We start from the raw sequence: 12,454 nt of genomic DNA on the forward strand, positions 1-12,454 counted from the left end.
GGGAAAGAACCCAGGTGTCTGAGCTCCCTGCTCCAACCTCCCAGCCCTCCTCAAGGGCAGAGATAGAACCCAGGTGTCTGGGCTCCCCACCCCACCCCCTGCAGTGAGGCTGGAGCCATAGTGATCTCCCTACCCCTCCATATTGTGAGGGGCCCTTACTGGGAACTGGGGGGTCCTGGGCCCTACTGACCACCCTCTGTCCCCCCCGTTCAGAACAAGGAGAAGCTGGAGCGGCTGCGGACGGCGGCAGAGCAGTTCTGCAGCCGCCTGGGCCGGTACCGCATGCCCTTTGCATGGACAGCTGTACACCTGCGCAATGTCCTCAGCAGCGCCAGTGCTCCCGAGCGTGACCCCCCGGACCCTGATACTGGTGTGTGGGCAGGTGGCTAGGGTGGGGAGTGTTGGAGCTCCCATGATAAGCAGGGCCATGCCCATGCAGGTTGTGGATGGGAGACCAAGTGCCAGGGGGGCCTTGGATGGGGGTGCTGACTGGGGTGAGTGAATGTTGTGCTTGCAAAGCTAAGCAGGGTCAGGCTGCATTGGGCCTGGGTGGGAGACTCTTGAGGGCCAGACTTTAGGGGAGTCCTTGGATGGGGGTACTAAGTATGGTGGGCAGGGTTGAGCATGTACAGGACACAGATGGGAGGCCAAGGGGGAGGGGAGGGGGGCCTGGCCCGGCCCGGCCCCTGCCCTGGGGCTGAAGTCTTGGGCTTGGTTCCCCGGGCAGGTCGTAAAGGCACCTGGAAGCGGCGGACACTGGATCGCCTGAGCGTGGGGGATGAGGCCTGTGGTTTTGGCAACTTCCGCCCGGCTACACTCACCATCACCAACTTCTTCAAGCAGGTCAGGGGTGGGTGGCAGGGCCAGGATTTTGTGGGAGTGGCACAGCATAGCCTGGGGTCAAGGTCCCTGCTTGGCTGTAGCCAGATTTGCATGGGGTGGGGCTTCAGCTTGATTGGCAGGCAGAAGATTTGCCTGGCTGCACTATGTAGAGGTATAGCTGTGGGTGGGGTGGGGCTAAGTCCCTGTGGAGGTGGGGCTTGTGGCAGGTGATGCTGTTGCAGAAAGGGCTTCTCTTCCTGGTGGGGGTTGAGCGCCTGGGGCTGCCTGGGAGGCAGGGCTCTTCAGGAAGCACATGCTTCAGGGGGAGGGGCAGGGCTTTGAAAGGGGCAGGGCTTGTGGTGGGCAGGGCCTTGCTGTGAGGCCTTCCCCACACCTGTCTCTACAGGAGGGTGACCGCCTAAGCGATGAGGACCTGTACAAGTTTTTGGCTGACATGCGGCGCCCATCATCTCTGCTGCGGCGGCTCCGTCCCATCACAGGTGCTGGGAGGGGCAGGGACCCATGGGGGCAATGGGAGGGAGGGGAGGGGAGAAGGGGCCCTGCAGGGGGCATGAGGGATCATCATGGTCTTGACCAAAGGGCTGTAAAGTAGGCATAAGGCCCTGCCCTGGGGCTGCTAAACCCAGAGCACTCCTCAGGCTGCCCTAACCACCTTATATAAGGGTCTTGTATAAGGCTGGGGGTGGGAGGTGCATGGGACATACTTCCAGGAGTATGCATGACTTTGGTCCTCTCCCTGACCCCCAGCCTCCAAATCCTTGTGCCTCTGGCTTCCCATCAGCCCTTGGGGCCACCCTGATACTCACCCCCTTACCCCGGTTCTGCTCCCCCAGCTCTGCTGAAGATTGACATCTCTCCGGCACCCGAGAGCCCCCACTACTGCCTGTCACCGGAACTGCTGCATGTGCGGCCCTACCCTGACCCCCGCGTGCGGCCCACCAAGGAGATCCTGGAGTTCCCTGCCCGTGAGGTCTTTGCCCCCTACACCATGTACAGGTATTAGGGGTGGGGGTGTAGGGGAGTAGTGGGGAATGGTGCTGTCTGCTGCAGGCTGGTGGAAGCTGCAGCTGCTCCTGGATTTTTTTTTTGTGGGGGGGAACTGAGGGATAGAAATAGGAAGCCTCCCCCCCCCCACGCACACACACTGCAGAGCCTTTTATAAGGGAAGGGGGTGTGGACACCAGCCTTCTGGATGCTGTACCTCGCCCAGAGCTGGTCATGGAAGCCAGATGTCAAGCCCCGCCATCCTCCCTAACACATAGATGCACCTTCCTTATACACGCTGATTTTTCCCCCCTCCCATGCTGGGGGTAGAACACAGGAGTCTGGTTCCACAGCTGGGTCTGGGACCCCAGAGTCCAGGCCCCCTGCTCCCTTGATACACTTTTCTAGCACTCACTGATTCCCACCTCCTGTGCCAGGGGTGGAACCCAGGAGTCCAGGCCCACTTCTCCCCATTAACCCATCACTGTCTTGTCCTGCAGGAACTTGCTCTTCATCTACCCCCAGAGCCTGAACTTCAGCTCGCGCCAGGGCTCCATGCGCAACATTGCCATCAAGGTGCAGCTCATGGCTGGTGAGGACCCCAGCCAGGCCCTGCCAGTGAGTGCCCCCTGTCTGTCCCCTGGAACAGGGGCGGACCCAGCAGCCGGGATAATCTCCCCCCAGCCATAGAACAGAATTAGTAACCCATGCTTCCTGGCCTCTGCGTCCATCCAGTGCCAACCTGTGCCTGTCTCTCTGTCTGTCCCTCTTCTCTGCTACCCCAGGTGATTTTTGGGAAGTCAAGCTCCAGTGAGTTTACACAGGAGGCCTACACAGCTGTGGTCTATCACAACAAGTGGGTGTCCAGGCCAGGGAAGGGGATACGGAGGGCAGGCATAAGGGTGGGCAGAGCCCTGATTGGAGTGGGTGAATATCGCAATCTGCTTTTGTGGGAAGTTATGGCTGGAGGAGGAGGGCAGGGACCTGCTGGGTGGGAACCTTGGAGGATATTTTGGTGACTATGGTCATTAATGGGGGGTGGGGGGGCAAGCTAGGATATGGGGTGGGGGGTTTCTGGAGAATGTGGTATTTGTGTGTGTGGGGGGGGGTTCTGGCTGGAGGTGCAGCGGTTATTGCTGGATGGAAACCCAGGTGAATACAGTCACATAGTCATTTGTGTTGGGGGTGGGTGCCAAACTGGGATTGATAGTTGAGATAATTTGGTCAAGGTAATTTAGTGGGGAGGGAGGGCATGAAACCAGGTTTGGCAGTAGAAGTATTCTGGTAAATACAGTATAGAGCGCGCGCGCGTGTGTGTGTGTGTGTGTGTGTGTGTGTGTGTGTGTGTGCGCGCGCGCACGCGCCAAACTGGGATTGGCAGTGGGGATATTCTGGTGAATATGGTAGTGTGCCCTGGAAGCAGGGTGGATTGCTGGGTGAGAACCTGGGTAAATATGGTAATTTGTGCAGGGAGGGGATGTGCCAGGCTGGGATTTGAAGTTGGAGCTATTTCAGTGAATGTGGTAAATTGGGATGGGGGAGGTGCCGAGGCAGGATTGGAGGGTGGGGCTATTGTAGTGAATATGATAATAGGGGGAGGGCTGGCAAGGGGGCACAGCCCAGGTTGGGGCGTCAAGGCTGTTCCCAGTACCCCTGTCCACTCCACAGGTGCCCGCAGTTCTATGAGGAGGTGAAGGTGATGCTGCCGCCGGCACTGGGCGACAGCCACCATCTTCTCTTCTCCTTCCACCATGTGGCCTGCCAGCCCCGCCCACACACCCTGCCTGACGCCCCCGTTGGCTACACGGTAGGCCCAGACCCTACCCCCACACCCCACCCAGGGCACCCACTGGCTACATGGAAGAGGCCCCCTTAGTCCTGATGTGCCTGTTGACTGCATGACAGGCTCTACCCTGGCTCCAGGCCATGCCCCACACCCTGCCCAGTGCGCCCATCAATTACACAGTAGGCCCTGCCCCCCTAGTCCAGGCCCCACCCCCTGTTAGTCCTGCTCCCACACCCCACCTGATGTCCCCATTGGCTCTACTTTAAGCTCTGCCCCTGGCCCCAGACTCTACCCCAGGCCCCACCCAATACCAACAGGCCCTGCCCTCTATCAGCTCCACCCCCCAGTCTAGGCCCTGCCCCCTGCCAGTCCTGCCCTTATTTGGGCTGCACTGCTGGCTGCACCCCTTGCCCTCCCAGCCCCCAGCATCCCCTATGGGGTGCCCCTAAATCTAGAGTCCTACCTGGGGTTTCTGCCCCCTGGAGACACTCCCCCTGCTGTGCCCCCTGCCCTGCCCTTCCCTTCCCCTCTCACCCCAGGGGCTGTGGAAGGGTTCTGGCACTGCCCCCCCCACTCCCCATTTTGTGTCCTGTCTCCTGCAGTGGGTGCCTCTGATGCAGCATGGGCAGCTGCGCACGGGACCCCTGTGCCTGCCTGTCTCTGTGGACAAGCCTCCCCCCAGCTACTCTGTCCTCACCCCTGACGTGAGTGCGGACACCAGGAAGGGAGGGTGGGGTGCCAGGGGCTTCCTGAGCTGGGGGGGAGTTGTCTGTCTGTCCCCCACCCAGCTGGGGAAACTGAGTCAGGGGCCGGAGGGGGGGAATCCGAGATGTTGGGCAGGAGCTGGGGGGTGGTTCCCACAGGGGAGTGTGTGTGGAGGGGCAGGGGAATCTTTATAGGGAAGGGTCTGTGGGGGGCAGGGGGGAATCTTGGCAGGGGGCACAGGGGTCCTGGGGAGGGCAGAGAGGGCAAGAGGGAATCTGGAGTGGTTCTGGTGGGGCAGGGCAGGGATCTTGGGGGTGCCCTAGAGGGTCTGGGGAGGTTGAGGGAGGGGCCTGGGGCATTTTGTAGGGGGTGGCGGGGGTGTCGGGGAGTTCCTGGGCAGTAAGGGGGATGTTGGTGGGTGGACAACCACAAGGGCGTGTTCCATGTGGAGCTGCGGGCCGTCTCCTCTGTGCACACACAGGTAAGAGGGCGGGGGTGGGGGGGTGCATGTGTGTGTATGTCCATCTGTGTGAGCAAGCACAGGTGCAGTCATCTGCATGCATGTGCATGTGTGGGCATTTGTATGCCTGTGTACACATCTGTGGGTGTGTCTGTATGCATGTGTCTGGCTGCACCCATCTCTCTCCAGTCCTGGGCCTTTCCCTGCCTTGGGGGCCAGGACACCTGGATTCCCAGCCTGTTCTGTGCCCCCAAGGGACACCCATGAGGGGCTCCCCAGCCCTGACTGACACCCCCCCCCCCTCCTTCCTCCTGGCAGGACCCAGCACTGGAGCGGTTCCTGGCACTGGGGAGGGCGTTGGAGGTGGGGCCATGTGGGGGGCGGGGGGCGGCAGTGCTGGAGGCAGAGCTGCGGGCCAGTCTGGGCGGGTTGCGGGGGGCCCAGCCCCAGCCCCTCGTTGCCTTCAGCCACCAGCTGCTTGATCGGCTCCTGCGCCTCCTCGCCCGTCCTCCTCTTATCAACGGCCAGACCGGTGAGCACCCAAATCCCCGGGGGGGGTGGAGCAGAGGAGTGCTGGGAGCCTGGATGCTTGGGTTCTGTCCCAGCTCTGTGGTGAGAGGGGCTGGGAGCCTGGATGCCTGGGTTTTCTTCTGCTGGGTAGCCAAGCAGTGCCAGCCCCTCCCCTGACCTTGCTATCAGAGCCCCCCCACCCAACTCTACCCCCAGAACAGGGCACTGCCCCCATTTCCCAGGTGGGAAGACTGAGGCACAGGAGGGAGAACCCTGGTGCTCTTAACCCTGCATTGCCTGCAGTGAATGTGGGCCGGGCAGCCTTCGAGACCCTGGCCGTCTTGGCCAACCAGATTGATCGCAGCTTGGAGGGCAGCCGGGACACCCACGGCCACTGCCCCGTGCTGGCTGCCTACGTGCACTTTGCCTTCCGCCTGCCCGGGACAGAACGCGGTGAGCTCCAGGGGGTGCTGGAAGCCCGGATGCCTGGATTCTGTTCCAGTGTTGGGGGGGACTGGGGTTTGGCGGGCTAGAGCCAGGGGGAGCTGGATGCCCAGACACCTGGATTCTCTCCTAATTTGGGGAGGGAGGTCTAATGGGTTAGAGCAGGGAGCATTTGGGACCCTGGACACCTGGGTTCTCTCTAACTGGTGGAGGCTGGAGGCTTAGAGCAGGGGTGCTGGGAGCCTGGATACTTGGGTTCTCTCCGAGTTCTGAGAGGGGAGTGGGGTATAATGGGTTAGAGCAGGGTGAGGCTGGGAGCCTGGATGCCTCCCCCATCTCTGGGAGGGAAGCTGGAGCCCTCTGGGTAGTTAATGTAGGGTGTAGGGGTGGGCAGGGTTTCTCGGGGCTTCTGGGCTCTCTCCTCCCCCAGCCTTCCTGGACACCCCCAGGGTCTGATCCTTCCCTCGCTGCAGAGGCCAACGCCCCAGACCAGGACCCCCTCCATCCCCCCACTGGCCTTCCCCTATCCCGTGCCAAGAGCATCAGCTGTAGCAACCCCGACCTGGCCAGCAACCCCTGCTGCCCCGACCAGGAGGTACAGCACATCCTGGGCACCAAGGTATGGTTGGGGGAGGAGGGGGGAGGGGGGGGCGGCCTGGGCTTTGACCTGGCTCATGATGAGTGGTGGGGAAGAGGGTCTTCCCTCACCCAGCTTGGGGCTTTGGGGGGGATTGAGTCCTGCCCCCCAGCTTTGAGCACTGGGGGGCTCTGGGCAAGGGTCATGGGGGAGGCTGGGGTCCTGTCTTCCCAAAGCTCAGGGCTCTGAGGGCTCTAGGTTGGCGTCTGGTGGGGGCTCTGGAGGGAGTCTTGGGGGTGGGGGCTTGGGTGGTGAGGGGCTCTGCTCTGGAGCCTGGGGCAGTGGGATGCCTACGCCCCTGGGGGCACCAAGGCTGTGCTCCGTCGCCCCCCACCCCCTGCTGGCCCCGACCCCAAGCAGGTGCCCCCAGCCCTGATCCTACCCACCTCAGGCTTGATCCTGCCCCTTCCTCCTGGTTCTCTCCCTGTCTCCGGGCTGGTTCCTTCTAGCAGCAGATCCCAGGGAGGGAGGAGGCAGGGACCGTGTTCTCTGTCTGTCTGTCTTCTGCTTCTCGCAAGGGGTTAATTGGGGGGGTGGTGTTAATGGAGGGTCACCTCTACCCCCCTGTCCTTGGGACCCAAGGAGTTTAGGCATGGGGAGGGGTCTCTCCCTATTAACCCCGTGGCTCCTGCAACCGAGGCTGCCCCCCCACTCCTCAGTGACCCCTTTGCCCCCTGGTGACCCCCATGCCCTCATGGTGCCCCCTGTGCCTATCCAGCTGGTGCATGAGGAGCTGGCGCTGCAGTGGGTGGTGAGTGCGAGCGTTGTGCGAGAGGCTGCCCTATGCCAGGCCTGGTTCTTTTTCCAGCTCATGGTATGTGGAGACCCCCTGGCAGCCCTTTTTCCCCCCCCCCCCCCCCACCCATGCCCCTAGTGCCCCTCCAGGCTCCCCTTGCTCCAGCCACCTGCCCCAGCCCCCCCTAGGGTCCCCTGGCTCCTTGTAGTGCCCCCTGCCCCAGGTCCTTCCCAGCCCATTAATTCCTTCCTTGCTGTACCAGCCCATTACTGGGGCAATGTGGTAGGGGAAAAATGTGATCTCCTGTCAGGGTGGGGGGGACCTCATCTCTCATCCCCCAACTAGGGGAGGAGGGTTCTGATCCTGCAGGGGACCCCAGTTCCATGGGTTGGGGGAGGCACAGATCTTGCAGGGAGAGGGCCAGCTCCTGCAGATGGAAGGGGTGGGGGCCTGATCCTGTGCAAGGGGAGCGGGTAGAAGGCTCTGATACAGCAGAGAGCCCTGATCCTGAAGAGGGCTCAGATCCTGTGGGCAAGCGGGGTCCCCAGTCCTGTTGGGGAGGGGGCCTGATTCTGTGATGGGGTGGGTATGAGCCTGATCCTGCAGGGAAGGAGGGCTCCAATTCTGTGGGGGGCAGGGGCCTGATTCTGCAGAATGGAAGGTCCTGTTCCATCACAGACCCAGCTTCTCTTCCCCCCAAGACCAAGAGCCTGGCACTGCACTTGCACCGAGCCGGGCGGCTGGAGGCTCCGCGGCGCTTGCGCCTGCCCCAGCGCTTTGCTGATGATGTGGCTGCCCTGGTTTGTGCCCTCAGCACCGAGGTTGCTGCCCGCTGCCACCAGGTCCGTCTCTTCCCCGCCCCACCCATCTGTATGTCTGGTGTGTCTGTCCTTTGCCTCCTGCTTATCCTTTGCCCCCCACCTTAGTGTCTCCTCCCGGACTCTCTGTCCCTGTCTATGGGTCTGGTCTAGGCCTACATGTCTGTCTGTCTGTCTGTCTGTCTGCCCATCCCTGCCTCCATTAACTCCTTCCTACCCTCCCCGCACTCTCAAGGTTCCAGAAGTGCCTCTGCTCCCCTCCCCCCCCCATCCTGCTACCTCCCTCTGTCTGTCCTGGCCCACATGTCTGCCTGCCCCTTCCTCTTGCAGTCTTCCTCCCCACCCCCCATTACCCTTCCTGCCCAATGCTTAGAGCAGCTTCAGGAGCCCCTTTCATCTATCTGTGCTCTTCCCAGGCCCACTGGTATGCCCATGTCTGTACCTACGTACCTATCTCCCCCCCCCCCCCCAATTAACCCATTCCTTCCTTATTGGGTCCTTCCCCTTCCATCCATCTATCTGTGCCCATGCGTTTCTTCCCCTCCATTAACTCTTCCTGCCCTGTGCTTGGGTCACAGCCCCCCACAACAGCTCACCGTCCCCTTTTCTGCCTGCCCTCCCAGGACATGGAGCTGGCGGAGCGCCTCAACACCAGCCTGGGCTGCTTCCTGGCTGACCTGCTGTCACTCATGGACCGTGGCTTTGTGCTGGGCCTTGTCCGTGCCTACTATAAACAGGTCCCGTGGGGGGGCAGCAGGGGACCAGAAAGGGAGTAGAAGGTCTGCAGAGCTGGGGGAGGGGGAGCAACAGGAGTCATGGGGCTGTGGAGGGGCGCTGGGGCTGGGGATAAGGCTGGGAGAGATCCAGCCATGCGGCTGCACAAAACCCTGTGGAGAGGGGAGGGGTTTGTAGCACAGGGGGGAGTCCTGATGGGAGAGCAGGGGGGCCTGATGGAGGAAAGGGAAGTCTGTGGGGCTGGGGAGCCTATAAGGGACCCAGGTGGGGGCCTGATGGGGGCAGGGGAGGGGGGGAGTCTATGGGACCCTATAGTGGAGCAGGGATGTCTGGTGAGCATCTGTTGGGGCTGGAAAGGCCAAGCTGAGGCCTAAAGGGCTGGGGGAGTCCAGCCTGGCTTAGAGTTCTGCCCAGCTGTGGGAGGTAGGGGGGCGAGGCAGTGACCCGAACCTCCCCCCTCCCCTGCATCTCCTGGCAGGTGGGGGCACGGCTGGCAACTGCCCCGAATCCATCGGTGCTGCTGGGGCTGCGGCTGGATCTGCTGCGCATCGTCTCCAGCCACGAGCACTACGTCCCCCTCAACCTGCCCCTGGGCAGCCTCTCGCCCCCTGCCTCGCCCTCACCCTCGGTCTCCTCCCAGGTAGGCCCTGCCCATGGCTCCTCCTACCCACCACAGAGCCCAGCCCAGTTCACCACACCTGCCCTCAAGACATCCCCCACCACAGCCTCCCCCCCACATGCTACACCTGCCTACCACAAGCTCTGTTCCCTTGTGGCCCACATGCTTCATACCACCTGCCAGGCCCCACCCACAAGCCATGCCCACTGCAGCCCCTCCCATGTGCTACAGAGCCTTGCCCACCCTGTCCAAAAAGCCATACCCACCACAGCCCCTTGCACGTGCCACTGAACCATGCCCAACCTGGCCACATGCACCAGGTTCTTCCCCCTTGTAGCCCCTGTCCTCTGAATTAGGTGCCAGGCCCTGCCTGCCCTCACCCATATCACCCCTGCGCACCTTCGCCATGTGCTCTGGGCTCCACCCACTTCTTGCCTGCGTGCTCTGGGCTACCTGGTAGGCTCTGCCAATCCTCACCTGTATAAGGCATGCCCATCCAGCCCCACCCAAATGCCATGGAGCCATACCCCTGTGTCCTCCAGGCTCCACACCATCCATAAACCACACCTGCTACAGCCCCTCCCACTTGCCATGGAGCCACTCCTGCCCTAGCCATGTGCTCCAGGCTCCACCCACCCCACTCACAAAGCCTGCCCATGTGTCATGAAGCCCGGCTCACCTGACCATACTCTAGACTTCACCCCTTCACAGCCTGTGCTTCAGGCCATGTGCCAGGCTCTGCCTACCCCACAAGCCATGTCCATGCCACCAAGCTACACCCCCTCTGGCATCTATACCCCCTCTGCCATGTGCTCCATGTAGCTCCACCTACATTCACCCCCATGCTATGCCTGGCCCCCTTCCGTGTCCACATCACGCCATGCCTGTTCATGGTCCCACTCTTGCCCAGGGCTCGGCCTTTTCCAGTCAGGCACCAGAGCAGCGCTGGGCCCACATGCTGGAGTTGTCAGGGCCCTTCCGACGGCAGCACTTCCTGGTGGGGCTGCTGCTGTCCGAGCTGGCTCTGATCCTGGAAGCCGATGGGGACGAGTAAGTGGGGGAGAGACTGGGGATGCCTGGGTTCTTAGTGTGGGGGAGGAGTGTGGTACAGAGCCTGAATACCTGGATTCTCTCCCCAGCTCTGGGAGGGGAGTGAAGGCTGGTGGCTTGGAGCAGGTGGCTTGGAGACACCTGGGTTCTCTGGAAAGGCATTGGGCCTGGGGGGTTCATGGGGAGCTGGGAGCCTGGACACCTGGGTTCTTTACCCAAGCTCTGGGAGCAGCTCTGACCCCGACCCTGTGTTCCGCCAGTGCTTCGGCCCTGCAGAAGAAGGCTATAGGGGCCCTGCACAACCTGCTATGCAGCCATGAAGCTGACCCTCGCTTGGCTACGCCTGCTGCCTGTGCCCTTGTGGCCCGTCTCTACCTGCCACTCATCACCATCGTCATGGATGTGCTGCCTCAGCTGCATGATTTCAGTGGTGAGCCCAGCCCTGCCCTGCCCTGCCCATAGCCTCTGGGGAACCAATGCATCCAGGCTTCTGCTGCTGCTCCCTGTTCTCACCACTTGATCTGACCACAGGGAAGAACCCAGGTGTCCTGGTCTCCAGAGCCAGCTCCCTTAAACTGGCCAAGGGAGACCAGCAGGCAGTGGGAGAGTCCCTGTTCCCCTGAGCACTACTGCGAGTAACAAGGAATAACAGCCATAAGTTGATGGAGAGTAGATTCAGGCTAGATATCAGGAGGCGCTACTTCACAGTCAGGGCGGCTAGGATCTGGAACCAACTTCCAAGGGAAGTGCTTGCTCCTATCCTGGGGGTCTTTAAAAGGAGGCTAGATAGACACCTTGCCGGGGTTGTACGACCCCAGCATCCTTTCCTGCCATGGCAGGGGGTCGGACTTGATGATCTGCTCAGGTCCCTTCCAACCCTTCCAACTATGAAACTATGAGGACCCAGGCATCTGGGCTTCCAGCCCCCTCTGCTTTAACCCTGCCCCACCCTGTCCCTGCCCCTCCCCCTTGGGAGCTGAGAGAGAACATAGGTGTCCAGGCGTCCAGCCTCCCCTGCTCTAACCCCCCAGACCCCACTTCTCTACCTGTGCTGGGCTAGAACCCAGGTGTCCGGGCTCTTGCCTCCCTGCTCCCACTCTCACGACTAAACATGATTGTCCTCCCACATGGCAGGGAAGAACCCACTCATCTTGGTTTCCTGCCATCTCTGCTATATCCTAGCTCCCCTCCCAAACCAGGGCAGGGAAAAGAACCCAGGTATTCTGGGCTCCAGAGCTGGGATAGAGCCCAGGTGTCTGGGTTTAATGACACTCCTCTCCTGCCTCTGCAGAGACTCACAGACCGCGTGGGCGCCTGGTCCCGTCCATGCTGGGGGATGACGGTGATGGAGATGGTAGCACCATCAGCCCTTCAGTGGCGATGGCCATTGCGGGGTCGCCCTTGCCACCTGTGCCCTGCCCTTGCCCCTCCCCGGGGCCGGCAGTTGTGAGTAGCCATGGGGTGGGTTGGAAGGAGGGCCTCTTTCCTGGGACTCTGTCCCCTTCAGGCCTGGGCACAGAACCCAGCTGTCTGGGCTCCTGCTTTGATCTCCTGCACTCCACACCCTTCCAGAGCTAGGAGAGAACCCAGGCATCTGGCCACCATCCCTTTTCACCTCAGAGTAGCGATGAAACCCAGGCGTCCGAGCTGTTTAGACCCCCAGGGCCAGGGCCAGAACCCAGGCATCTGGGTTCCCAGCCCACTTCTCCTTCAGCCTCAGCCCCCTTCCCCTTCCAGAACTGGGACAGAACCCAGGAGTCCAGGCTTCTCATCCCATTAGATGCCCACTCCCATCCTGGACCTGGGAGGCCCCCTCCTACTCCAACCCCTCAGTCCCCCCCCTCCCTGGACTGAGAAAATCGAGGCATCCCAGCTACCCTTTCTCACTATACACTCACTCCCTTTCAAGGCTGGAGATACAACCCAGTTGTCCAGGCTCCCAACTCCCCCTCTCACTCAATGCCCACTCCCCTCCTAGAGCTGGGAGAAGAACCCAGGCACCAAGTGCCCCAACCCCAGTTGTCCCTCCCAGAGCCCCCCATGCCCCCATCCAGGTGCCAGGCAGGGGCAGAACAAAGCAGAGCTGCCCCCGCCCCCCCCCCCCACACGGCCCCGCCCACCCCCCCC

At 61.8% G+C, this 12,454-nt stretch overlaps 2 protein-coding genes across 4 annotated transcripts in view; both read left to right on the forward strand.

Moving 5' to 3' along the window:
* Positions 1-4,331, forward strand: part of LOC112550261 (dedicator of cytokinesis protein 6-like) — a 10,861-nt gene extending 6,530 nt beyond the window's left edge. The window contains exons 10-16 of one of the 3 annotated variants that reach the window (XM_025203874.1): positions 214-370; positions 728-843; positions 1,229-1,322; positions 1,677-1,839; positions 2,328-2,445; positions 3,496-3,634; positions 4,216-4,331. In XM_025203874.1, coding sequence (XP_025059659.1) covers positions 214-370; positions 728-843; positions 1,229-1,322; positions 1,677-1,839; positions 2,328-2,445; positions 3,496-3,513 — 666 coding nt within the window. In that variant the 3' untranslated portion in view covers positions 3,514-3,634; positions 4,216-4,331. Of the gene's footprint in view, positions 1-213; positions 371-727; positions 844-1,228; positions 1,323-1,676; positions 1,840-2,327; positions 2,446-2,612; positions 2,684-3,495; positions 3,635-4,215 lie in introns of those variants that run through there. The other 2 variants (XM_025203876.1, XM_025203875.1) reach the window with 2 other exon arrangements.
* LOC106722191 (dedicator of cytokinesis protein 6-like) overlaps positions 3,527-12,454 on the forward strand; it is an 11,195-nt gene continuing 2,267 nt past the window's right edge. The window contains exons 1-14 of the mRNA XM_025203829.1: positions 3,527-3,634; positions 4,216-4,321; positions 4,723-4,799; positions 5,097-5,310; positions 5,592-5,741; positions 6,206-6,351; positions 6,652-6,729; positions 7,088-7,183; positions 7,807-7,947; positions 8,547-8,660; positions 9,137-9,298; positions 10,188-10,327; positions 10,588-10,757; positions 11,619-11,773. Of these exons, the coding sequence (XP_025059614.1) occupies positions 3,527-3,634; positions 4,216-4,321; positions 4,723-4,799; positions 5,097-5,310; positions 5,592-5,741; positions 6,206-6,351; positions 6,652-6,729; positions 7,088-7,183; positions 7,807-7,947; positions 8,547-8,660; positions 9,137-9,298; positions 10,188-10,327; positions 10,588-10,757; positions 11,619-11,773 (1,857 nt within the window). The remainder of the gene's footprint in view (positions 3,635-4,215; positions 4,322-4,722; positions 4,800-5,096; positions 5,311-5,591; positions 5,742-6,205; positions 6,352-6,651; positions 6,730-7,087; positions 7,184-7,806; positions 7,948-8,546; positions 8,661-9,136; positions 9,299-10,187; positions 10,328-10,587; positions 10,758-11,618; positions 11,774-12,454) is intronic.

This window comes from Alligator sinensis, unplaced genomic scaffold (assembly GCF_000455745.1).
Source record: "Alligator sinensis unplaced genomic scaffold, ASM45574v1 scaffold707_1, whole genome shotgun sequence".
Lineage (NCBI taxonomy): Eukaryota > Metazoa > Chordata > Crocodylia > Alligatoridae > Alligator > Alligator sinensis.